The 26,957-nt window shown below is 45.3% G+C and overlaps 1 protein-coding gene across 1 annotated transcript in view; it reads left to right on the forward strand.

Moving 5' to 3' along the window:
- LOC147708721 (uncharacterized) overlaps window positions 1-21,119 on the forward strand; it is a 228,112-nt gene extending 206,993 nt beyond the window's left edge. Inside the window, exons 15-17 of the mRNA XM_086927369.1 lie at window positions 14,931-15,020; window positions 17,906-17,995; window positions 20,940-21,119. Of these exons, the coding sequence (XP_086783495.1) occupies window positions 14,931-15,020; window positions 17,906-17,995; window positions 20,940-21,032 (273 nt within the window). The 3' untranslated portion in view covers window positions 21,033-21,119. The remainder of the gene's footprint in view (window positions 1-14,930; window positions 15,021-17,905; window positions 17,996-20,939) is intronic.
- Window positions 21,120-26,957: the final 5,838 nt, after the last annotated feature.

Consider the following 26,957-nt stretch of genomic DNA (forward strand, 5'->3'; position numbering starts at 1 on the left):
GCGTGCTACGTTTTCCAAAACGCCGCAATCGCAGCGGAGCAGAGTTCACTGGTGCAGGGAGACTTACCTTACTCTCAAATCGTTGCCCTGCTCCTACTGCTGTGCCTGGCTCCAGTTCCGCTGCCCCGGTTGAATTACAGGAAGGACTGTAGTGCGCATGGCGTACTAAGTGAAGGCATGGCTGACCCTATCAAATCCTAGGATCGGGTCAGACATGTCTTCACTCAGTACGCCATGCACATTGCAGTTCTTCCTGTAATTCAACCGGAGCAGCGGAAGCAGAGTGGATCCAGGCCCTGCAGCAGGAGCAGGACACTGATTTGGGAGGAAGGTAGGTCTCTACTCTTTTTCATCTTTTAGGCCTTACTACGTAGGAGGAAGGGCGGGGCGGGGGTTTAGCGGGAGGGATGCAGGGGGCCTGGGTGTTTAGCGGAAGGGAGAGCTGGGGGTTTAGAGGGAGTGGAGGGCCGGGGGGGCTTTAGCGGGAGGAGGGCGGTTGGCCCGGGCTTCAGCGGGGGTGCAGGGGGGCACTCTGCCAGGCCACAGAACTCAGCCGAATTTCACAGAATTTTCCAGTAACTCTGTGAAATTCCGCAGAGTACCACTACGCGAGATCCGCCCACCCCTGATAATGACATAGAATCATTAACCATTATTATCATGGAGTGGATCTTACTCAGGGCCTCTGGAATGGGGTGTGAAGCTCGTGGTGGGAAACACTTGTTCACCTCTCACCTCTCTCATCTCAGGCCCCAGTTACCTACAGCAAGAACTAATGTGCTATAGATGTCTCACCTCTCAACGCCTCAAAGCATGGTTCTAAGTGGTTAGAAGGTAGACTAGTCTATCCTCCAAAGCCCACTCTCACTAGCCACTAGGATATTATTCCAGCCATATGCTGAACCTACTCCATCCACAAGAGTAAAATTAAAGCCTAGTGAGTAGTGCTTAATTTGCAAATGAATAAATACAGGGACCCAAAGTTTTTCTTGGAATCCCACCAACAGCGCTACCAATTGATTTGTAGTCTTGATTTGACTTGATGCCTTTTTCATCCACTGCCATCTATTCCCTGCCCTTCTATCTAAAGATTGCTGGTTCTTTTTCATCCCTGATTTCTTAATTTATCAGTTGTTCACGGTTATTTTTCCTCCTTACTCCCCTTTTCTGTTTCTCTCTCTTATTCTGGGTCAGTTTGATGAGGATAAACAAGTGCCAGTCCCAAAATATGAGTGCCATGGGGCCCCACATGTAACTATCGGCTCAAATTAAGCACTGCCTGTGAGGGAGCAAAGTATGAGCTTTTGAGTGAATTGCAGTGGTATGCCTGATTCATCAATTGCTGCAGGTGCACTGAACTTACTATAGGTTTCACGAGCCCTGAATGAGGACCTCTAGAAACCAAGAATAGACTTTTCCTATTACATTTAGTCAGCAACTACCCAAGGGCCAGGTAGGAGGTTGCCCAAGGTTCTATATCACAGCAAGAGGATTTCTAGCCCACTGCAGTGGACTGAAGACACCAACCACTAACTGTAACACTTCCCATATTTGTTACATTAATTTGCTCAATGGAGCTCAGTAAGCTTGCCCTGCTCCACCCACACTTCACTGGCTGCCAATACGTAAAAGAAAACAATTCAAAGCACTTTGCATTCTACATCGTACAAAACACAAGACTAGTCTGCATATCCTTCAGGGCCTTATTAATGCATAGAGTGCCAACAGAGAATTGAGATCGAACAATTTATCCTCACCGTCCCCAGAATCAAGGGAGCCAGAGCCGGTGGTCGCTCGTTTGACTATCTTGTTCCAAAACTCTGGAATTCTCTACCCATCAGCCTTAGGACAAACGTCAAGTGGGTGGGCACTCAAAACCCATTTATTTGCCTGAACAGCCCACTATCCTGCATAGCCTGTCAGTGCTGGAAAGCCTGTCTTTGGTAGCCATATGCTCTATAAAAACCCTTGAAACTAATTTAATTGGATCCTAGGTTATTTCTGTGGCAGTGTGGAACCAGTCCTTAGCAGCAGACCATCTGTTATCAACTAAGATACACTGAGTGCCGACCAATTGACAATACTACTGTAGCAGTTACCAGTGTCAGCTCTCCTCCCTTTGCACACTTCATCCCATTCCTCTAAGAGTGAGTCAAACTTCCAAAACACTCTCTGATCAGGCAGATCTTACTCATTACTAGACAATATCACTTGTACTTCGTACATGCTGATAGTCAGTCCCTCCGAGGCTCTAAGGCAATATGTACTCCCCTTTTTTCAATTGAATTCCTGCAGTTATCCCTCCATCTGCAGGCAAGTAGAGCACTGATCTAAATGGTACCATTAGGGGCCAGGCCTACAGGACACTTTCATCTCCTAACCAAGATCGCTTTTCAAAAGAGAACAATAGCACTTGCAAAGAAATGTATGTATACTTTATGCAGTTTACTTACTTTGTTAATGTCTGCCTCACTTGCTGTGCCTCACACCATCTAAAATGGCCTCTGTAGCGTCAGTGATATGACTGCTCACGTAAGGCGACATTGATGGACTACTAAAGTAAACTCTGATGTCAGTTCATATATGGTGCATGGTCTTTGTCTGATAATAGGGGATATTCAAAGCAGGTCAATCTGTGAAAGATACTGATGTTTTAGAATAGTGCATATAATTAACCCTTTCGATGCTCATGACAGAATGGTTCTGTCATGAGCACCAGTGCTCCTGTGCCCATGACGGGACCATTCCGTAACGTGCACAGGCACACTAAATCTCTCTGCTGCAAACAGCAGAGGGATTTCCTTCTTTTTGGGGGCCTCGGGAGGTGAGGAAGAGCTTCTCCAACCTCCTGAGGCCTGTTTTTTATATTCAATGTGATGACAATCGCGCGCATGGCGCGCTGACGTCATTACATTGAAAAAGAAAACTGAAACTTAGTTTCAGTTTCATTGTTTCAGTGCTCCTGGTGCTATATCAGCCCCCCCCCCGAGCACCGAAACACTTGGGAGAGGTATTGTTGGAAAGGGGAGAATCTCCCCTTTCCAATGGTACCCATCCCTAGTGGAACCCTGCGTGTGGGATTGCCCCAGGAGGGTATCCCCAAGCAGGGTTCCACCCACTAGCCACCAGGGAGGGGGGAGCGGCCCATTGGGCATGGGCCTTTGCTCTCCACATTTTATTTTGCCCTAACCACTCTTTCTGCCCGCCCCCCCCCCCCCCCCCACGGGGCAGAAAGCACCCTAGATACCAGGGTTTATTTTTCTTATAGGTCAGGAGTGGGGGCTGCCAGGATAGGTAATGGCAATGCCCTCAATCTCACCCCCCAAAAAATGCAACAGTTTTTATGCATCCCCAGGAGGCAGATGGGGACAGTAGCCCCTGATCTGCTTACTGGGGGGTGGTGTGGCAAAAAGCCCCATAGGCACCAGGGATTATTTATTTTTTGTATACGTAGGGGTGGAGGCTGCCCAGAATGGGCATGCCAATGCCCCACCCCAAAAACCACACTCTTTCTGCCCCCCCTCGGAGGCAGATGGGGCAATAGCCCCTTATCTGCCCCCCCCCCCCCGGGAGGGGGCAGCAAGTCCACTAGGCACCAGGGATTTCTTTTCTTCAAAGTTCAGGTTGGGGCCGCCCAGAACAGGCATGTCAATGCCCCCCCCCAAAAAAAAGCCACAGTCATTCTACGCCCCCCCAGAGGAAGATGGGGCAGTAGCCCCTGATCTGCCCCCTGGGGGGACAGAAAGCCCACTAGGCACCAGGGAATGTTTTTATTACATAGGGGTGGGGGCTGCACAGAATGGGCATGCCAATACCCCTACCCCAAAACAAATTGGAACAGTCTTTCTGCCCCCTGGGATGCAGGTGGGGGCAATAGCCCCTTATCTGCCTCCATGGGCGGGGCTGGAAACCCACCAGGCAATGCAATATTTTTTTCAATGGTCAGGGGTGTGGGGCTGTCCAGAATGGGGTCAATAGCCCTTGATCTTCTCCCCAGGCACCAGGGATTACGCTGGCATTTTTGTATGTAGGAGTGGGGGTCGCACAGAATTGGCATGCCAATGCCCCCCCTAAATTTGATGTTTGCAGGGGATTTTGGATAGGAAATCGTTGGGGTGTCCATACAAGCCATATACCTCCATGAACTCCCACAGGTGTCTAGTTTTCAAAGATGCCTGGGTTTGGTAGGATTCCCTCGATGGCCACAGAGTGTGGGGCCAAAAACCCAGGTGAGCCCCTGTGCAAAACCATGTGTTTCGTGATAGGTAATTTTGAAATCTCCACAATACCCTTCACTGCAGCAGGTACTTGGCCCACCCACACAAGTAAGGTACCATTATGTATCGGAAGAATTTAAAGAATGCGGGGTGGGTGGAAGTTAGTGGCACCACGTAGATTCCAGCACTTTTCATCACAGAAATGTGGAGAGAATTAGTTTTTTTTTTGCAAAGTTTGAGGTTTGCAAGGGATTTTTGGTAATAGAATCTGGTGAGAGCCACACAAGTCAACCCATCCTGGATTCTCCTGGGTGTCTAGCTTTTAAAAAAGTATAGGGTTGGTAGGTTTCCCTAGGTGCCAGCAGAGCTAAGGTTCACAATCCACAGGGACTTTGCCAAAAAATTGTCAGTTTTCACTGTAAAAATGTGGTGTGTCCACTTTGCGTTTTGGCCATTTTCTTGTCTCAGGCACTCACAAGTTTGGTACCATTTTTATTGGGAGACATTGGGAAATGCGGGGTGGGTGGAATTTTTTGGAGCCACACAAATTCCAAAACTTTCCATCACAGAAATGTGAGTAAAATGTGTTTTTTTTTTACATAATTTCAATCAATCAATCAATCAGGGGTTTATATAGCGTGCCACTCACCCATGAGGGTCTCAAGCCGCTGGGCAGTCAAAGAGCCAAGTCTTGAAGTTCATCCTGAACGTGTGCAGGATCGGGGAGCATCTGATGTTCACCGGGACCTTGTTGCAGGTCTTGGCTGCGATGTAGGAGAAGGCTCTTCCTCCGGTTTTGTTTCTGTGGATGCGGGGGACCTCTGCCAGGGCGAGGTTGGTGAAGCGAAGATTTCTCTTGGGTGCGTGGAAGGAGGCTCTCTTGTTGAGGTATTTGGGTCGGATGTTGTTGTAGGAGTGAGTGATGAGTTTGAAAGTGACTCTCTTCTTGATAGGGAGCCAGTGGAGAGTGTGTAGGTGTTGGGACATGTGCTTGAGCCGTGGAGTTCGGAGGAGGAGTCTGGCTGTGGCGTTCTGGATGGTTTGGAGTTTGTGTAGAAGAGTTCTGTTGATTCCGGCATATAGGGCGTTGCCGTAGTCAAATCTGCTGGTTATGAGTGAGTGGGTGGCGGTCCTTTTGCAGTCAGAGGGGATCCATTTGAAGGACTTATGGAGGATGCGAAGGCAGTTGAAACTGCTGGAGGCAACGGCGTTGATCTGGCGGTTCATGGACAGGGAGGATTCGAGGATGATGCTGAGGTTCTGGGCGTGGTCAGTGGGGGTGAGTGGGATCCCAAGGACAGGCAGCCACCAGGTGTGTTGTCCCAGTCGGTGGAGCAGGGTCCAAGGATGAGGACCTCAGTTGTCTCTGAGTTGAGCTTCAGACAGCTGTCCTTCATCCAGGTTGCCACGTTCTTCATTCCTTCCTGAAAGCAGAGGCTGGTGTCTTCGGGATTTTTCATGAGGGACAGGATGAGAGTGTGTTGTCGGTGTAGGGTGCGATGCTGAGCCCATGCTGTCTGTCGTTGGTGGCGAGGGGGGCCATGTAGATGTTGAAGAGCGTAGGGCTGAGAGATGATCCCTGGGATACCCTGCAGGTGATATCGGTGGGTTCGGAGCGGAAGGGTGGGAGTCTGATCCTCTGGGTTCAGCCGGAGAAGGAGGATTGAATCCAGTCTAGGCGGCTCCTTGTATCCCTGTGCCGTGAAGTCTGGCTGTGAGTGTGCGGTGTGACATGGTGTCGAAGGCCACGGAGTGGTCTAGCAGGATGAGGGCCGCCGTGTGTCCCTGGTCCAGTAGCATGCGGATGTCATCAGTGGTGGCTAGAAGGGTGGTCTCAGTGCTGTGGCTGCTGCGGAATTCAGACTGGGAGGCATCTAGGATGGAGTTATATTCGACAAAGGCGGTCAGTTGGGTGTTCACGAGTCTCTCTGTGACTTTGGCAGCGAAGGGGAGGAGCGAGATGGGTCGGTAGTTTTTCAGGTCTGCAAGGGATTCTGGGTAACAGAACCTGGTGACAGCCACACAAGTCACCCCCTCCTGTGTTCCCTTGTGTGTCTAGTTTAAAAAAATTTATAGGTTTGCTAGGTTTCCCTAGGTACCTGCAGAGCTAGGGTTCAAAATCCACAGCTAGGCACTTTGAAAAAAAAAGGGTCAGTTTTTACAGTAAAAATGTAGTATGTCCAAGTTTTGTTTTGGGCCGTTTCCTGTCGCGAGAACTAGGCCGACCCACACAAGTGAGGTACTATTTTTATTGGGAGACTTTCGGGAATGCGGGGTGGGTGGAATTTTCTGGGCCCAAGTAGATTCCAGCACTTTCCAGGAACATGTGTTTTATGTGACAAAGTTTGAGGTTTGCAAGGGATTCTGAGTTCCAGGACCTGGGGCCATATGTATCAACACATTTTCCCATAGACACAGAATGGGTAAAACCCTTTGATACATCTGGCCCCTGGTGAGAGCCACGCAAGCCACCCTCTCCTGAATTCCCCTGGGTGTCTTGTTTTAAAAAATGTATAGGTTTACCACTTTTCCCCAGGTTAAAAATCCACAGCTAGGCACTTTGAAAAAAAAGAGCCAGTTTTCACTGTAAAAATGGGGTGTGTCCACGTTACTTTTTGGCATGTTTCCTGTCGTGGCACTAGGCCTACCCACACAAGTGAGGTATGATTTCTATCAGAAGACTTTGGGGAATGTGTGGTGGGTGGAATTTTGTGGATCCACGTAGATTCCAGGAATTTTCCACACAGAAATGTGCGGAAATTTTATTTTTTGCGACAAATGTTGAGGTTTGCAAGAGATTCTGGGTAACAAAACCTGGTGATAGCCACACAAGTCAACCCTCCTGGATTTCCCTGGGTGTCTAGTTTTAAAAAATGTATAGGTTTGCTAGGTTTCCCTAATTCTCGGCAGGCCTAGGGGTCAAAATTCACAGCTAAGCACTTTGAGAAAAAAGGGTCGTTTTCACTCTAAAAATTTGATGTGTTTCCACGTTACATTTTGACCTGTTTCCTGTGGCGGGCACTAGGCCTACCCACATGAGTGAGGTACCATTTTTATTGGAAGGCTTTGGGGAATTCGGGGTGCATGGAATTTTGTAGATCCATGTAGATTCCACAACTTCCCATCACAGAAATGTGAGGAAATGTGTTTTTTTTCAAAGTGTGAGGTTTGGAAGGGATACTGGGTAACCGAACCTGGTGAGAGCTGCACAAGTCTCCCCTTCCTGGATTCCACTGGGTGTCTACTTTTTAAAACTGTACAGGTATGCTAGATTTCCCTAGGTTCCAGCAGAGCTAGGGTTCAAAATCCACAGCTAAACACTGTAAAAAAAGGGTCCATTTTTTCTGTAAAAATGTGGTGTGTCCACATTGCATTTTGGCCCGTTTCCTGACACGGGCACTAATCCTACCCCCACAAGTGAGGTCCCATTTTTATGAGGAAACTTAGAGGAACACAAATTTGAAGATCAACTGATATTCCGTATTGAGTTAGCATGCATTTCTGCCTTTCAAATGTAAGACAATGTCACTTTGAAAAATGTCCTATAATTCACATGCTAGTATGGGTTTCCACAATTTCGGAGATGTGCAAATGGCTACAGCTTCTAAACTCTATATTTTGTTCCCATTTTGGAAATACATAGGTGTCCTTGATACCTATTTTTCACTCTTCATATTTTACCAAATGAATTGCTATATACCCGGTACACAATGAAAAACCATTCAAAGACACAGCTCAATTATTGGCTCTGGGTTCCTCTCGTTCTTGGTGAATGTTGGAACTGGCCCTTTTTGCAGGGTTATCCCCAAACCTTTTGCTTCTTCCTCCCTTATTTTTCCTGACCTGTGGATTTTGGCAATAGGACTCTGGGCACTTTACCACTGCCGATCAGTGCTAAAGTGTAAATGCTCTCTGTGTAAATTGTTATTGCGATTGGATATAAATGATTGGCATATTTGTATTACCAAGAAGTCCCAAGTAAAGTGCACTGAGTGTGCCAGGGCTGGTGATGACAAATGCTACTTGTGGGCCTGCAGCACTGATTGTGCCACCCACATAAGTAGCCCTAAAATGGTGTCTCAGGCCTGCTACCGCAGTGCCTGTGTGCAGTCTGTGAACTGCCATGTCCTCCTGGTCAGTGTCCCCACTGACCAGGCCTAACCCTTCCCTTTCTGTGCACATTGGTCACTCTTATGGAAGGCCCAAGGTACCCCCTTGGGCAGGGTGAAGTGTATGAGAAAGGTAGAGCATGTACTTGTGCAGGTGACAGGCTCTGGTAGTGAATTACAGCAATTTTCGTTTTTCACAGCTGCAAGGCTATCTTGCTCCATAGGCTATCATGGGGGATGCTGGCTACCAGCATATCTTCCCATAGGAACAAGATAGGACATAAAAGTCTAGTATCCCTGAACTCATAATTTAATAACACATCTTTTAGGAAAGGTTGTTTTTAAATCCTGTTTTTGAGAACAGCACTTTTAGAAAGTTGCTGATCTCTTGTCTGACCTTTCTGTGTGCCTTGGCCTGTTTGTGAATTGACTGTCTGGTTTGAGAGTGACAGGGGCTGGGGATTCCCCAGGAGGCTGGCTGAGTCAGCCCTAGGCTGAATGACTGCATTTGGAACTTGAGTGGTGGGAGCAGATAGCACCTGGGCCTTAATAGGGCTGTGCCTACCTTCCACAATGCTGGCTCCACCTCCTGCTGGGCGGCTGGCGACCCTGCCCCTCACTCTGAAAGGAAAGGAGAAGCCAGGAAAACAAAGTGCTCGAGGAACACCCAGAACTGTTTCAGACCGGCTCAGGGCCCACTTGCACAAAGAGAACAAAGACTTTTAGGGGTATAAGTACAGGACCCCTGACAACAGAAAATTATATCATCCTGGAATCAAGAAGGAACCTCCGCCAAGGAAAAAGCTGAAACTGAAGAAGGAAGACTGTCCTGCTGTTGCTCTTCTGGACTGACCTGCTGTTGCGTTGCTGCCAAGGAGAGGGGAAGGACTTTGCTTTGTGCTGTGTCCCCTGTCTTGAAGGAATCTCCAAGGGCCTGAGAAGAGCTGGCTCCCTGTTCTGAAGTCCCAGGAACAAAAGGACTTCCCCCCCAGCTTCCCTGAACTCTACTGAGAGAGTTCTGTCCTTCCTTGAGTGTGTGGCCCATGTGTGGTGCCTCTAGAAGTTGTACTTGTGTTGGGAAGCTGGAAACCAAGCTTTTGAAGACTTTCTGCAAGTTTTGTCGCATCGTTAGCTTGCAGAGCACATCCCCGACAGTGCGAGGAAATTCCCACCGCTACGAAGGTCGAGATTGTCGCAGCGCCTGTTGCCGGTGCGGGAAGATTACCATCGCTGTGAGTGTCATCGCGGAGCCTGTCGTCGTTGGGTGAGATTGCCGCACCGCTTGTTTGCGGACCGCATCACGTCGCTGGGAGTGTTGTTGCAGAAGCCATCGCATCGAGGAGCTGCGAGAGAGTGATCACCGCTGGTCCGTGCATCATCGCCCCGGAGATCATCGCAACTCCAAAGATCATCGCACCGTGCCTTTGCGAGAGAAAACTTCCCACGGAACCTACGCACCGGAATCCATACAAGTCTGCCTACCTCCCCATACAGACCGGATTCGTAGCAACCCGCCCGCTGCTGCAGGGGGGTTGTCGCATCGCCTCCCCAGGGTCTCAGGAGCAACGCATCACTTGTTTTCCACTGCACCAGCTTCTGCTTTGGAACTTTGTCGTATTCAAAAGGTACTATAGGCTAAACGTGACGCAACTGTGAACTTTTCATGCAACTGTGGATTATTTTATCGCAACCTTGAGAACTCTTTTGCAACCATATTTTCGAACTGGGTATGTTAGATTTTTGTTGTTTTGGTCTTGTGTAGTTCAGATTAAATACCTTTATTTTTCTAAACTGTTGTGGAGTCAGTTTGTGGTGTTTTCACTGTGTTACTGTGAGTGTTGGTACAAATACTTTACACATTGCTTTTGGATAAGCCTGACTGCTTGTGCCAAGCTACCAAGGGGGTGAGCAGAGGTTATCTAAAGAGTGTTTCCTCCTTACCTTGACTAGAAGCATGGGTCCCTATTTGGACAGTGGTACCAACCTCTGCCAACTAGAGACCCCCAGTTCTAACAGTGAACCTACAAGTCCTATATATCCCCACAACCAGAAGGGTCCAGTGGATTTAACGGTATATTGCTGTAAAGAAATCTGAAATACATAGAAGATGTTACAGGTGAAAACGTTGGCACAAATAGCTGTTTTTTTAATCTCATTTTCCATTTTTCTTATTTTCAACTATTAGTTTCTATTAAAAAAAACCTTGAAGGATCTACATAAATGACCCCTAGCTGAATTCAGAAATGTATAGTTTTCCAGGATCCATTATTTCTTCCAATTCTATTTTTACCACTAACTGGAAGGAGCTTGGTGCACAAAAAGTAGCAAAAATAGGCTATGTCCCAGTAAAATGCCCAAACTGTTAAAACATATGGGGTTTCTGACAAAATTCTGTCTGTTCCTCAAAGCTGGGAAGATGGAGATTTGAGTAACACAATCTCTTTGATGATACCATGTGCAGGGGAAAAACGGATGTTTTCTTCTGCAGCACTTTTCCCCCACTTTTCCACAAAAAAAAAAGAAATGTGCTTTGCTGTCTTTTGGCTAATTTTTGGGACCCCTCCAGGGGAACCCACAAACCCTGGGTATCTTTAAAATTCCAATGATGTTTGAAGAAAAGGACGCAAGTTTGGTGTGGATACCTTATGTTGACAAAAAGTTACAGGGGCCTAAGCGTGAGCTACCCCAAATAGTCAAAAAAGGCTTATAACCAGGGGGATGGTGGGGAAGACCAAATAGCTAAGAGGTTAAGGCTTTTGTCTGCCATCGCTTGTGATTTCCTCAAAACAATATTGATGGTACTGGAGCATTTATGATCACCTTTTGACTTAGGCAGAGTGCCATGGGTGACTGAAGAGGTTTGAAATAGAATGCAAATGCTGCTGTAGGCTGAAATTAAAATGTTACAACTGCATTGCACCACATGGATGCCTTACTGTCCAGGCATTTTCAAAGGAAGAACATTTTAAGTGAATTAATGCACATATCAGTAGAGCAAAAAGCTGCAAAGTACACCCTCAGCACCCCTCTTTCTCACTTGCCATCAATATTTTTATGTTACCTACGTCCTCCAAAGAGCTAGGCTTTTCTTCTTCACAGCATGAATCTCACTACCCACGAACCCTTTCCTAGTCTTTACCTTTATTTCTGGCTCAATTGGAATCTCACATACGATCAGTATATTTTCTATTCTAAATCTATTCACAGTAAACAAATTAATTAGGCTGCATTTTACTCAAAATATTTTTTTAGACTGCCAGACTTGCTATAAGTAATCACTGGTTTTCTCCTCCAAAAATAGCCAGGTGTCCTCTTACACATGGATCATTACTTCTTTACTCTAGATCCTTGTTTGTGTATCAAAGGAAATGGTAAAGCTAAAGGGAAAAAGCCATGTACATCAGCTAAAAAGGTTAAAAAAATTCTTTGTAATTTCCATATTTTCCTAATCATTGCCTTCATACCTTCCAAGTTAGCTAAGTATATAACACACTCTGCTGGGCCTGCCAGCCTTTCTGCTGGAGAAGTTGCAAAGCCAAATCTTGCAGTCAGGCAGTACCATATGGGGCAGAAAGAACGGTGGAATTTGATTTTGTGTAATTCTGTGGGATTACATTAAAATTCTGCGGAATTCAGCAATGGAGCGGAGTGTGCATGTCCTGCTATTTTCTTAGGGCTAAATGCACCCTCGCAACCAAAAATGGATGTGAGGATGCTCTATGAAATAGCGCTGCCAAATTCACTGCAGTACCTTCCCATCGGTGCCACTGTTAAATACTCGGAGTACATAAGCCTTAAATACTCTGAGTATGTAAGGGCACCAAGGGGTATGCACATCAGTGAAGTCTGTGGCTTTTAAACAGGGACAGAAGAGGGAGCTGTCCCTCTATGTTTAAAAATAACTGCAGATTAAAGTTTGACTGCTGATCATTAAACATAAAAGGTGACTAAATTGAAGTGAGTGCTTGGTTGGTTGTAGAGTAACTGAGTCCATGGATAGGTGGTGCGATGAAAGTACATGCATATGAATGGATGAAGAGGCTAGTGCCGTGTGTGGGATAAGTAAGTCTGAGGTTGAATGTGGCAGTGTGCAGGGGCATGGGTAGGCTGCGATGAAGTGGGAACCCAATTGTATGGAGACATCTGGGTGGAGGAATCAGAGCCTAAAGAGGAAGTTGTGGTGGTAAAGTAGGAGAAGGCTGCACAAAATCACTGCATGATGGAACACTGGGCAAAGAAGGGAGCTCCTTACCTGGTTGAAGTGATACTGAGGGGTTGGGTAGCTGGTCATCTTTTGCTGCTGGGCCCTGTAGCCCCAGACTAAATTTCCTATCTGCACCCGTTCTTCAGCTGCAGTGTAATTGAGGCTTTTTGCCTTGCTGCATGATTATCGCTGACCTGGAACACCCTTCTTTTTCTTTCCCTTAATGTCTGGATAAATGGTTACTCATTATTCATGTTACCTTCCCCTGAAATGTTTCTTCCGGCATACCAACAATGTAATTTCCATTTTTAACCTGTTCACACTAAATACATTAATTGGGCTACACATTACCCAAACTATTTTTTAGGCATTGTGCCATATTTGCTAGAAGTAATCATCGATCATCTCACAAAGTGGTCAGACTTAAACATGAGCTGTCTTCCCACTTTTAGGCTGCACAACAGTAAAAAGCAAAATGTCTTTCATTGTGGAGCTAGAGAGACTGTATGTGTGTGGATAGAGGAGATTGCCCTTGAACTGAATCTTGCCTAATGTTTTTTTGGTATCTTCACAGCAAGAACCCAGCCCTGCCACACTTGAAGTGGAATAGACCAGGGGCCAGATGTATGACCATTTTTAGCGGCCCCAAACGCGGAATCGGCCCGTTTGTGACAGCAAAAAAAAGTGGTGGTATGTACAAATGCTATTTTGTGAGTCAGTGACTCGCAAAATAGTGTTTGCAAGTTGCTATTAGGAAGGGGCATGCCAAGGGCGTCCCTTCCTAATAGCGAGTCATAATGGTATGTACCATTGTTTCCCAACTACATTAGTGTTTGCAAAACACTTGCAGTTTATAGCCTACTTCAAGTAGGTGGTAAGCCACTCCCAAATGGACTGAATTTGGGGAAAAAAAGTTGCTTATTAAAAATGTAAACACAGACATTGGGGTCTGCTATCCCCAACAGACCACCATCCCTGTGTTTGCAGGCCATTCCCAATAATTCACAAATTGCGAGCTGCCTCTTGAATATTAATGAGGCAGGTACCTTGCAACCCAATTGAAAATCGCAAATAGTGTCACTGACACTGTTGTACATTCCATTTTGTGAGTCGCAAAACGTCGCAATTTGCAATTCGCTAAAGAGAATGGTCGTACACCTGGCCCCACAAGGATATATGAAGGCCGCTTCCACCAAGTGCCGCTTTTGCAACCAGGAAGAGGAACATCTGATTCACATTTTGTGCATTTGCAGACGCTTACTAGCCCAAAGAACTTTTTGGCTCCGCCCGATTTGGATTTTTCTCAATATCAGGACATGCCAAGAAGCTTTGGAAGCATGTATGATGGGCGACTCATCCCAGATGGCAACGCGTTTTGTAAAATTTATATCTCAAATCAACCTTTTATTACCACCAGATGATCAAGAATGAACTCTAATTTTTGAAAATTGATCTCTTTTCTTTTTTTCTATGTGTTTATTGTTTCTTTACTAGAATTGATTAGTGTATCCTACCAAATTTTTAACTATGACTGTGCAAATTGCAACGATTTTAATTAATTGTGCAAATAAAAATGTTACTTACTTACTTACTTACTGTCCCCACAAGCCTTGTCCCTTATGATAGTGAAAGTCAAAGAATAAGTGAGAGGTAATCAGTGGATAGGAAATTAGCTTGTTTTTTTAAAATGTTTCCATGCTAGCTGTAATGGAATGGCCTAGATCAATATGTTTTAAAAATATTTCACCACATGATATTCTAAAACCCCATTATCCCTCATCCCATCTTTTTTCCATAAGGGTAACTATAGAGTGATCAAAGAAGCCAGTTTTAGGCACCCAGATCAGAATCCAAATCCTTGGCCAACCCTAGCCACCTACAGTTGCCACATTGATGTCATCTCCATCCCTCCTAGCCCACTCTGGGTGCTTCATCTTTATGCCATGATTGCAAATGGTCAGGAATCTCCTTTTTCGTGTCTTTTCATCTTAACTCCTGCATCTTCTGTATGGTTCTTTGCACAGAAGAAAACAGTGTCTGAGTTTTCCCTACAAATAGCAAAGACGTAGTTTGCTTGACCACTCCCTAGACACTTCAAAAACGCAATTTTCAGGTTTTATTCGATAGATGGGCATTCTAAAGCTTTCTTGCCATGCATTAAAGCATCAGACCTATGCACAGAAAACAGCTTTACGAAACTGAATTCCGTCTTCCACTTAATTAATTCATTCCTCTCTGATAGTTTCAAGAATATGCTTTGGTCCCGAAGTACATCTGTAGGTTGCTATTTCAAAAGTAGATAACTGTACAATAGGAGAACTACAGGCAGGTAAAAATAAAGGGCTCTGTTGTGGCTGTTGGGAGTTATCTTGCCTGATACTTTTTTCGGAATCTTCACAGTTGCCAGACTTACGCACCGCAGATGGAAAACAAGAGAGCAGCATCGCATTGGTGTGTCGCCTTATAAATCACACTTCAGGAAGGCAGAGGGTAAGTGATCAGTGGACATGCCCATGTGTGAGTGTTTCCTTTTTCCCCACCCAGTGCCTGATGTTACAATTTTTTATCAGTGAATTGTCTTTAAATCTTCTGCAAACTTTTATACCCTTCCCCCAAATGATCAAATCTCTAAACTATTGCTTTCTCATTCTGAAAATGCCATTAACCTCTAAGGGGAAAATCTACTTTTCATGCAGCGCAGTGCGACAAGCAAAGTTACTGTGGTGTGTTGTGTGGAAGGGAGAGAGCTGGCTAGTGTCACATCTACAAAGATAGTGCACTGCTGCCATTTTCCCAAGTTCTTGTTCTCCTTAAGGTTGCCCAGCACCATACAGAAACTTTTGTACCAGAAGGTTTTGTACCGAAATGATAAACCTCCAGTACAAAATACTTTGCTTAGACTTACTTTTAAACGTTGCCACTTTGTACATGTTCTTTATACATGTGCAATGAGTGAACAGTTTGGAGAAAAAATGATTTCTCCTACTTTGTGCCTTTCTCATGGAGGCGTATTGTTTTAGTGTAAACCCCTGTCTACCTCTGTTAGTAGATGGGGCTCTGTGTTAAACTCCTTGGGTAATTACATGGGAACGCCCCTGTACCACCCATGTAACACCCCTTGACATAAAGTAATGCAAAGTAACACAAACAGCTACTTTGCATTCTTCTTAGTCAACCTTCCTCACAAATAAACGTTTGCACTGAAAATTGAAAACTCTATCAAGATGTTGGACCGGTTCTCATCTCTTTTTGTGACGTTGCACCAACACAAAGCCTTGATAAATCTGACCCTACATTCTTATTTTATCTAACTCAGACCGATGTTGTCTCCATCCACCTAGCCCTGGATAACCACTTAATGCTGACACCATGATTCTTGAAAAACGTTTATGTTTATTTGTTTAGTTGAGCACTCACTTCATGTCAACTGTTTCTAGGCTTCCGCAAGACACATGTCGTATGGGGATGACTGTTATTGCATGACATTCTTATTGCTTTTAATTGTATTGATAAGTAGTTGTGCAAGCAATAATTTGATCAATGTTAGTTTTGATTCCTGAAGGTCAGGTTACTAGTAGTATTATTAGTGTTTGGGCGGAGGATATTGAAACATTGAAAGCCAGTGACTCTGAAGTGTGTTCTACAATTGGTTCCAGTAACCACTAAAAGGTTGATTGCTTTGAATCTTAGATGGTAAGCTGGTGGTGCATGATTTTATTCTGTAGGTATAAGGGTGTTGAACCTTAAAGGCAGTTGAAGGTTAGGCAAAGTGAGACTACTTTATTGAGGCGTGATTGGTCTATGCTTTTGTATGTGGAAAAAGTGTGAATTGTAAACGTTGAACGGCTAGTTTCCGTTTTTCATAGTACTTTGGTTTGGCAGGGGGAGTGATGTACAGGAAATAGCCGTAGTCACATTTACTGATGTTTCTACTTCCAGAGGTGGTATTTTTTGGGATGAGGGGCAAGATTTTTTGAAGGCGCTATATTTAGTAGAAAGTGGTATTGGCCACTGCTTCTGTCAGTTGAGACTGGGGATTGTGGCTATATAAAGACTATGACCTGACTTTGGTTTTTATGAAACAATGGCTTCAAAGAAGGTTGGGAATCAAAGTGCCAGTATTTTGTAAGGGAGATGTGGTGTCTCAGCACCAGGATTTCTGTTTTGGAGCCAGGGAGTCTCAGGCTGCTCGGAGTCATCCACATCTCTATTGCTTTGAGGTCTTCTGTCACATTCATGAGTTGCTTCCTGTGACCTGCAAGTAAATCTGCAAGTCATCATCTTAGGAGTGGAAGGTAAGGCTGTGTCTTTTAGGTCAGAATGAAGGATGATGCAGAACTCTTCATGTGACCTCGCAGGGTGGGAGATTTCAAACAGCTGGAGCGCAGTGGTCAATAATATGTGCAACAGACCAGTGATAGTGTAGGAAGATGAGACAGAGTGGTTGAAAAGCATAATCTTGCTTAGGAAGCCTTAGCTGATTCTTACAAGCTGACCCAGATATTCACTGGTGCAGTTTCTGTTCCATGTTTTAAGCAGAATTCAGATTTATTGTAAAAGGAAAATGAATTCCTTATTCATTTTAAATAATGGGAAAGGTTGTCATTTTTTGCCCTCATATTTTGTTGCACAGGGTGTTGCATTAACGAGCCCCCGGTTACTGAATGAGTCTTAATTTTCCTTGTTAGTGTAATTGCTTATGAATTATGTAAGATAATATCGCTCTTGCATCAGAATGATAATTTCTAAAGGTGAAAAATCAATAGAAAGAGGTGTAAACACTAAACATTGAAGGAAAACATGCAATTGCTTCTGAGTGGGGCTTTCATTGCCTATAAGGGGGAATACCATTCTACTGTGGTTCATTAGTGCCTAGGGTGTTATACGTTTCAGTGTGAGCATGTAATTGGTTGGTGACAGCTTGTCCAGCAATGGTATCTTCCATCCCTTTAATTTCCAACTACTAGCCTACCCACATGGCTGGGTCCAAGCTGGGGCGGTGTGGTGACCAAAATAAGGATCGATTTAACACAGATCTTTGTGACTGGGGGTGAATGTTTGCATTGTTCAGCATTCCGTCCATCATTTGTTCCTTTTGCCTACCCAATTAAGCAATCTTAGGAATGCTTATGTGCTAGAAAATCAACTGACATTGTGCGGGTTTACTTCACTACATACAATCTAAAGTGGGTTCTGGAAACAAAATGGTAACAGAGAGTCTACAGGAGCTTACAATTCTTCTGCAGCTTATGCAGAGCAAACCGGGGAGACTAGAAAAAGAGAAAGTGATGCTTGGGGTGGGTAACATGCTTATTGACAGGGGCACAATACTTTGACTGAGTGTTTCCCTCATTCTCTTTTTTGTGTCTTCACAGCACTCACTGTGGCATGGCACATCGGGAATGTTTCAGAGGAGCAGCCCTATACTTTTAAACCAGATCTGTTACGTTTCTGAGAGAGAAAGGGTAAGCAACAGGGAATATCAATGGAGGGGTGTGAGCCATATGGTTGAGTATTTATTTGACCCCCACATGCATGGTTTGTTGTTGTCCTTCAAAATGGGTTTCCAATATCTATCTGCATCCTATACTGCCTGCCCCTCCCCCTACAGAACTGATGTGTCTAATCTCAAAACTAAAATGGCTCCATGACAATCCTGTTACCTCCAATGACATCTCCTCCATCCTTCCAAGCCCTGTGTATTTAGCTTATCTTTACATCAATTCTCGCCTTCCAGTGCCCACTTCTTCCCCATAATCCCACATGATAGAAGATTTACTGACTTTGCAGGTTATGTTGAGGTTTGTGTCCATATTACAGATGGACGGTGAAACCTTATTTTACATATGTATTGTTTATACATCATTTAAAAAGCACCAGAGAAAGTTCAACTAATCTTAATCCATAATTGCCTTTTTGGGAAAAAAAACTATTTTTACACTATCTGTGATACTACTGTAAGAAACTATGGAGCAACATGGCTTTGTCTCAAACATACTGCAATAATTTCCATTAAAAAAGTTTAGAGAACATATGATCTTTACAAAGAGAAAAAATGTGTGGAATCAGTTTTCACTAGTGCAAATTTCTGTGGCATGGCACTGAGTCTTTAGCACTTTCTGAGATTAGAAAAGTAAGCTGCTGAATCGTGAGAACGGGTATCTCCACCCATCCCAAACCTTTCAGGACTTATCACCCTGCTCTCTCTCTAGAGGATCTTAATAGCCTGTTGGACAAAACAAAATCTTCATCCCCACTTGATCCAGTTCCTCTGAAAGTACTTAAGAACTGCAGAGAGATCATTCTTCCCCCGATGCTGGAAGTAATGAATAGAGCCTTGGAACAGGGCATTTTTCCGTCACTCTGGAAGAAAGCCATCGTAAAGCCGCTGCTGAAAAAGACCACCTTAGACCCCGGAGTACTGAAGAACTTTAGACCCATCTCTCTGCTGCCGGCCCCTGCTAAGATGTTGGAGACCCATTTGAATCTCCATCTTTCAAACTTCCTTGACACCTCAGGCTTCTTGGACGGGTCCCAACATGGCTTTAGAAAGCTGCATAGCACGGAGTCTGCCTTGACGAAAGTCATGGATAACATCCGCAGAAAAGTAGACTTGGGTCTAACCACCGTACTGGTGCTGCTAGATCTTTCAGCAGCATTCGACACCCTGTCTCCCCTTACTTTAACATCTAGGTTAAGGGAGGCAGGGGTAGAAGGACCGGCACTCAGCCTCCTAAGCTCCTTTTTACACCAACGAGAGCAGCGTGTCATGCTAGGTGAATACCTCTCCCCTGCTAAGTCTTTGCAATGTGGGGTGCCACAGGGGTCGGCATTGAGTCCGACCCTGTTCAACATCTACGTGGCCCCCCTTGCAAGACTAGTAAGATCTCAGGGGATGGAGGTAGTGTCGTATGCTGACGACACGCAGATCATGGTATCCCTGACCCACTCTGTGAGTGAAATTGCATCTAACTTTAGGGCCTGCATGCAACTTGTTGCAGAGTGGATGATCTCTAACTCCCTAAAGTTGAACGGGGATAAGACAGAGGTCCTGGTCTTTGGCAAGGACCAGGGCATGTGGTCAGGAGACTGGTGGCCTCCTTCTTTAGGTAGCTGCCCTATACCTACACAATCTGCCAGGAACCTAGGCGTCATCTTTGACACCCAGCTCTCCATGGAGCTTCAGGTCAACAGAACGGTGGCTACCTGTTGGGGTGTCATCAAGACCCTGAAAAGGATCGTGCACTATCTGTCCCCACAGGCACGGAAACAGGTGGTGATTGCCCTTGTTGGCTCAAGGCTTGACTACTGCAACTCAGTATACGCCGGGGCCAACAAGGGCCTGCTTCAGCGTCTGCAGGTTATACAAAACGCCGCAGCGCGGTTTGCTCTCGCTTTGCCCTGGTTGGCATCTATGACCTTAGCGAGGAAGAACCTCCACTGGCTCCCCATTCCCTCAAGGATCACTTTTAAACTTCTCTGCCTTACATATAAGGCTCTAACTGCAGGCTCGGCTGATGCCCTTGGTTCGCTACTCACTAGATACGTTCCGAGCAGATGTCTACGATCCAGTGAGCTTAATCAACTGGTAATTCCCAGAGCCAAGAAGGCTAGATGGGGGAGCAAAGCTTTCTCCATACTGGCACCTCTGATGTGGAATTCACTCCCCCTTGAAATTAAACTACTGCCTTCCCTCGACCTCTTTAGGAAGTCACTGAAAACCTGGCTCTTTATTAATGCATACCAGTAGGCTCTGTTTCTGTCTGCTAACAGCTTGTTATTTGGCTTAGGCGCCTTGACGCCCACTGGGCATAGTTGCGCATTATAAATGATATTTCATTCATTCATTCATTTCCTTGTAACTACCAAGAATCCTTGCTTCAGGCTTGACTAGCTACTCCAGTACAGGGTTTAGTCTTTGACTTCTGGGAAGTGTATTCCTGGTTTTATGTGGATAAACAAGAACTAAAAATCCCAGAGTGGAAAGTCAACACCCACACCATTGCAGTTAGTTATGCATGGATCTGGGAAACTTGGCAAGGAGCTCGGAAACCTGGGGAGCTCAGCTGTGCAGGGTCTACACTGTAATAGCGTAAACTTTGGTCCTGAGTTATTATGCAACTGAGCACTTCATAACAATCATAAGAATTCAGGACAAATGTTAACACTTATCCTGTTTTTTACTTGTGCTGGAGGTGTGCTGCAAGCCACATTAGTTATAATACCTGTATGTATTGAAACGTAGATAATGTAATTGTTCAATGCAGTGCATGAATCACTATTGCAGTTTGGTCATGATTAGCTTATGTTTAGGGTTCAAGTTACCTATAAATGTAAACATGTTTTCCATTTTTCTTTAACTCCCAACTGAAATGTATATTTATATATGTGTATCTCTTTCTTTTCCAGGCAACACAGCCTTTTCTCCCCAAACTAGTCAACTTCTTGAAAAAGAATGCTACACAGATAACTAACACTATTGCCAATATTCTTTTTGGATAATAAAAATAAGACTGCCAAGTGCATAATGTAAAATAATAATGAATGTCAAGGACCTTATTGAAAAATAAAATAGTTTTTTCCTGTCTACCTGTGGTTTGTGCAGCAGATTCAATTTGGTGTATGACTTCATCTTGTGTCTTGTTGCCCACTCTAGCTGTGCACTGTACATACACTTACTGACAAAGTGTTTGAATAAAAGAGAAAGTTGATGAAAATTGTTTATGCTTTTGAAGAACACTTTTGGTTAAACTATTGTTCCTGATATTTGCCAGATCCAGTAAGTGGAATGACAGCCAAAAGGCTGGGCATAGTTCCTTCTAAAATGAATGAATGAAATTTTATTTATAATGCGCGAACTTAGCCCAAAGGGCATCAAGGCACAGTTCACACATAAAAAAATAAAATAAAAAATATAGACAGAAAATAATTTAGTAAGCCTGAGAGAAGAGCCAAGTCTTCAGGAGCTTCCGGAAAGTCACCAAAGAGGGTTGGTTGGAAAGTTCGGGGGGGGAGGTTATTCCACAGTTTAGGGGCCAGAGTAGAGAAGGCTCTGCCTCCCCATTTCGCCTTTTTAAATCTGGGGACAGCAAGCAGGATTCTTGAGGATGAACGGAGGGTTCTTTTGGGAGAATAGGGACTAACAAGAGTCTTTATACCTTCAGGGCCAGAACCAAACACAGCCCTGTGGGCCAAACAGATGAGCTTGAAGGACATCCTGGCATGTATGGGTAGCCAATGGAGATCCTTCCTGGCCTGAGTTGCAGATGATAGCCTGGGTAGATTTAGGACCATCCTAGCAGCAGAATTTTGAACCATCTGAAGGCGATGGAGAGATTTCTTGTTTATGCCCCCATACAGCGCATTGCAATAGTCGAGCCTGGAAGATACCAGGGCAACTGTTGACTGCTTGCGGGCGTCAGATGACAAGTAGGGGGCGATCTTTTTCAACATGCGGATGGTGTTACAGCAGATGGATACTGTTCTATTAACCTGAAGGTCAAAGGAGAGGGCCAAATCTATGAGAACGCCCAGGTTCCTGGCCGAGTTGTTGGGTTGGGGGCAGTCTCCCAAGGAGGGGGGCCACCAGTCTTTGGACCAGATGTCATGGTTTCCTCCAAAGACTAGGACCTCCGTTATCCCCCCGTTGAGCTTTAAGTAGTTACGCACCATCCATTGCAAGACTGCTTCCATGCAGGTTCGAAATTTAAAGGCAGCCTCTTTGGTCGGTGAGGTGGTGGAAATGATCATTTGAGTATCGTCTGCATAGGACAATATTTGGTACCCAAAAGATCTTATTACCTCTGCAAGTGGGGTTACATAGATGTTAAATAACAAAGGACTCAGGGAGGAGCCCTGAGGAACCCCACATTGCACGGCCTGGGAGGGAGACAGAAAACTGCCGAGCTGGACCCTTTGCTGTCTCTGAGAGAGGAAGGAAGATAGAAGACTCAGGGCACTTCCCCTCACCCCTATCCCCTTCAGTCGGTCTACCAGGATTGAAGGGGACAGGGTATCAAATGCTGCCATGAGATCAAGTAGCACCAATAAAGTGGTCTGCCCTCTGTCCACCTCAGAGCTGATGTTATTAACTACGACAGTGAGGGCGGACTCGGTGCTGTGAGCAGCACGAAACCCATGCTGGGAGATGTCAAGAAGACCCATCTTTTCTAAATATGTAGTCAGATGAGAATTAAGGTGGGCCTCGAGTATCTTTGCCGGGGCTGGAAGCAGAGATATTGGCCAGAAGTTTTTTAAGACTTCAAGATTTAGGGAAGGTTTCTTTGGAAGAGGCTTAACAACTGCCGATTTCCAAGGAGTTGGAAAAGACCCCGCATCAATGGCCATGTTCATAACCTGCAAGAGAGGAGGGAGGACAGTCTCTCTGCAGGACTTCAAGATTTTTAAAAGACAGGGATCAAGAGGCGAACATCATTTAGTGGCATCAAGAAGGCGGTTTATTTCGTCCTGCGTCATATGAGGGAAACTGGAGAAATTAGACGAGGAGCCCAATTCAAGGGTCTCAATGTGTGAAGAGGAGGAGGGGAGGGGATAAAAGTGCCCTGTTGGCATCCAGTTCGGTATTGAGGGAAGTATGAATGTCAGAAATTTTGGAGTGGAAGAAGCCTGCGATATCATCGCAGAGCTCCTGCGACTCATTCACTGATTCGATGATTTTAAGTGTTGACAAAGTGTCAATGATTTGAAAAAACTCTCTAGATGATTTCAGTGAGGTGGTGATCTTGCTGAAGTAGTTCTTTTTTTCTTCAGCTAAGGCCTTTTTGTATTCTCTCTGGGCTGACTTATGTAGGTTTTTCCCCTGGGGGTCCGGACAGGCATACCAGGCTCTCTCCTTCTGTCTACATTTCTGCCTTAGTAATCTTAGATGTTCAGAGAACCAGCGCGACGAGGGTCTTTTCCTGGCCGAGTAATATTTTTTAAGGGGTGCTAGCGTGTCCAGAGCATTAGAGAGAGCAGCCGACAGACCCAGAGCAGCTTCATTTGCATTGGGCAGAGAGAGGGGATGGATATCTGTCAGGAAGGGGGTGAGTGTAGTGTTGGATATATTATTGTAGTTCCACCTAATCTCCCATCCTTTCCTATTGGTTTGATCAGAACCAAAGGAAGTCATAGTGAAATAAAATGGAATTGCCCTATGATCGGACGAGGACAGGGGGATCGGAGTTCCGATCGCCAGTCTGGTGTCCTTGGAAAAGATACCATCTAAGGTATGTCCGGCAGTATGAGTAGGGCCGTCAACCAGTTGGTTAAGCCCACAGGAAGTTAGACCCTCTATTAGAGCTTTTGTGTTATTGTCCTCGAGTAATTCCAAATGGAAATTGAAATCACCAAGGAGAGTGAACTTAGACCTACTGATGAAAGGTTCTAGTAATGTGAGTAGATTGTGACAAAAATTAGTCCTTGGGCCAGGAGCCCTACAGCAAAGGATACCAACAAAGGAAACAGAGGGAGCTAACTGTATGGTAAAATGCAGTGCCTCATAGTTCTCCGTGGAGGATGAGAGGGGGTCAATACGACAGGTAAAACAATCTCTACAAATAACTCCCAGTCCTCCACCCCTACTCCCAGTTCGGTCCATTCTAGTCGGGCATAGCCATCAGGAATAGCCTCGACTAGATCAGGGCCAGATGAATCAGAACCCCAAGTCTCTGTTATAAAGACCCAGGAAGGCTTCCTCTGTGCTACAAATTCATTAAATGCTGTCCTATTTTTAATCAGAGATCTGGTGTTAATGAGAAAGCCAGCAAGATTTTCCAGATGTTCAGGGGACTTAGCCTTGGCCTAGCGTTTTCTCGGTGGTCTGGGACAAGCGGGTGGGGAAGGGTTGCAGCCGCACTTGTTTAGGAATATACCCTCTGGTGGTATAGTATGATGATACGGCAAAGGGGGGGGGTCTTAGTGAGAGCAAGGTGGTGAAAATACCTAACTCTTGTTTAGTGGAAGAGCGAGAGAGACGGGCTGGACTCTGGCGTGACTCCGGTGATGATCCGGCCCGTCCGCAACGCGCGTCCGCTTCGCGCGTCCGCTTCGCGGAGGCATCACCGTTTCTTTTATGGGCTTGACGACTAGAGCGCTGCAGGAGAATCCTCCCACCCACCTAAAAATTGCCGCCACTAGTCTGAAGGTCCGTGTGCCTCAGCCCCAAATCGGCTGGGCACCAGTGATGCGGTTAGGTGAGTTAGCAATTAGGGAAGCTGGCTGGCGGATAGCAGGGCGGGTCAGTAGTTGGCTTTCCAAATGCGTTTTTAATGTAAGTCTTAAAAACACGACGAAGTTAAAAAGTATTTGGCTTTTCAGTCAGGAAAATAAACATAAAAGCCAGAAAGGCTTAGCATACACCACACCACCTCCCAGCTTTCGCCTCAGGAGGGAACATATATTGCGTACAAACTGTGCTAGTACAACAAAAGGTGGCTATCATTTGTTTTTGTGGCTATGTGCAGTGCACAGCTACTTCAAGTGTAGTACTCTTGCCTGAACCATGCTAACAAAATACCTTCACCAGATGTTTTATCTATTTCAGGCATGTCAGACTTTTTTGTGGGGCCTGATTAACGCGTTCCATGCGCCGGACGGCCCCCGGCTGTCACGTTGGGTGTTTGCGTGGGCAGCTGGGGGGTGTAAAATTACTGCACGCGTACAATACGCCTGCACAGTGGGGACATTTGCACCGCAACAAACAGGTTAAGCAAAATGAAGAGGAGCCCTTAGGACTAATTTTAACATTTTTTTTAAGTTTTACAAATCTGTACTACATAGATAGAACAAACCCCGGGATTGAAAGTAAATTGGGAGAAATTATTGATATTTCACTCACAACATCCACCACGCCTACACAAACAGAATTCCCTTTAGTGTGGACCAATGAACCTAAGGATTCAGATACATACATACCCTGACGTGGTAATAAGAAAGAATTATGGGAAAGCAGTGCAGCTTTTGACAGAGGTGATAGAGAGCTGGATACGGTTACCCCTCTCATTGATGGGCCGAATAGCTCTCATGAAAATTATTTTCTTGTTTGTCAATATACCGATACTATTATCAAAAAAGTTTTTTGCACTTTGCACACACTTATGACTCACTTGGCCTGGGCTGGGAAATTGCTGTGCCTGGGATGGGGAACATTAACCCTCCCTTATATGATGGGTGGGCTGGATGCACCATACCTTGAAATATACTATAGGGCATCGCAGATCATACATGCATATTATTGGATTCACGGGCCACCAGTTCTCCCACACTTGTACTGGGAGAGGGAAGCAGCTGACTCGTTATCGCTCCCAGCTACCTGCTAAGCATAGCACAGCGACACTTCAGCACAATTGACCCTATAGGCTACGTTTTACCTACTTAAGAAACGGCATATGAAAGGTGGATTCTGCTACTGTATTCGCCAAAGCTACCAATAGAGTGGTGCACATGGTTTACCTTAAGTGCAGATAGGGCAATAACGCGGACACTGCAAAGGGTAAAAATACACAACATGGGAGACTTCTTCAAAGATGGAATCCTGATAAACTGGGAAGTGGTCCAAGACTCAATACCTGAGGCAACTCTGATCACCAGATATAATTGCAATGGAACATGTCAGTCACTGCAGGCGCTGTTGGGGTCAGACAGAGCAGAACTGCCTGAAAGAAAACACTGACATATTTGCTCCAGGCAACCTCCACGGGATTTCAACACTATATAAACTTATGCGACATAGTGATGATCCACCAAATAGAAAGGCACGGCGGGAATGGCAGGAGGACTTGGGCGTAATAATAACAGACAAGCAATGGGCATGCTGGTGCTCAATCACTAAGAGCATATCGCAAAATGGCAGACATCACCTGCTGCACTTTAAATATCTCAAAAGAGATACAGCCTGAGAGGTGATGAGAAATGTGTAAGATGCGGTGCTGAGAATGCTGGGTTTGGCCATCTTGCTTGGTCCTGTCCTGAGATACAAGCATTCTGGTTAAAAATGGCAAATGAGCTCCAGGGGATGGTGAGGCAACCAGTTCCAGACTCTCCAATGCTAGCCTTACTGAGTCTAGACTGCGACGTACCAAAACCAATATAGAAGGTTAGTGGCAACAGGTCAGCTGCTGGCAAACAGACAAGTTGCTATGCACTGGATGAGAGGCCCGGTGCTGACGATCCCGGAATGGTACACCGATATGACCTATTGTGATACCAATGCAGACATTTTTAACGCCTTGATGCTAATTCGTAGCAGACCACATGACATATGGGTACGATTTAAGACTTACCTACACTGGAGAGCAGAAACCCAGAACAATACGAATGTCAAGCAATCAGAAAAATAGGAATGGGATGGGGGAGGCGAGGATAATAGATAAGGTAATTGGGGGGGCATGCATACTGCAATAGCAAGGCCACAGCAGTACTATGGCT

Source organism: Lissotriton vulgaris, chromosome 6 (genome assembly GCF_964263255.1).
Source record: "Lissotriton vulgaris chromosome 6, aLisVul1.2, whole genome shotgun sequence".
Lineage (NCBI taxonomy): Eukaryota > Metazoa > Chordata > Amphibia > Caudata > Salamandridae > Lissotriton > Lissotriton vulgaris.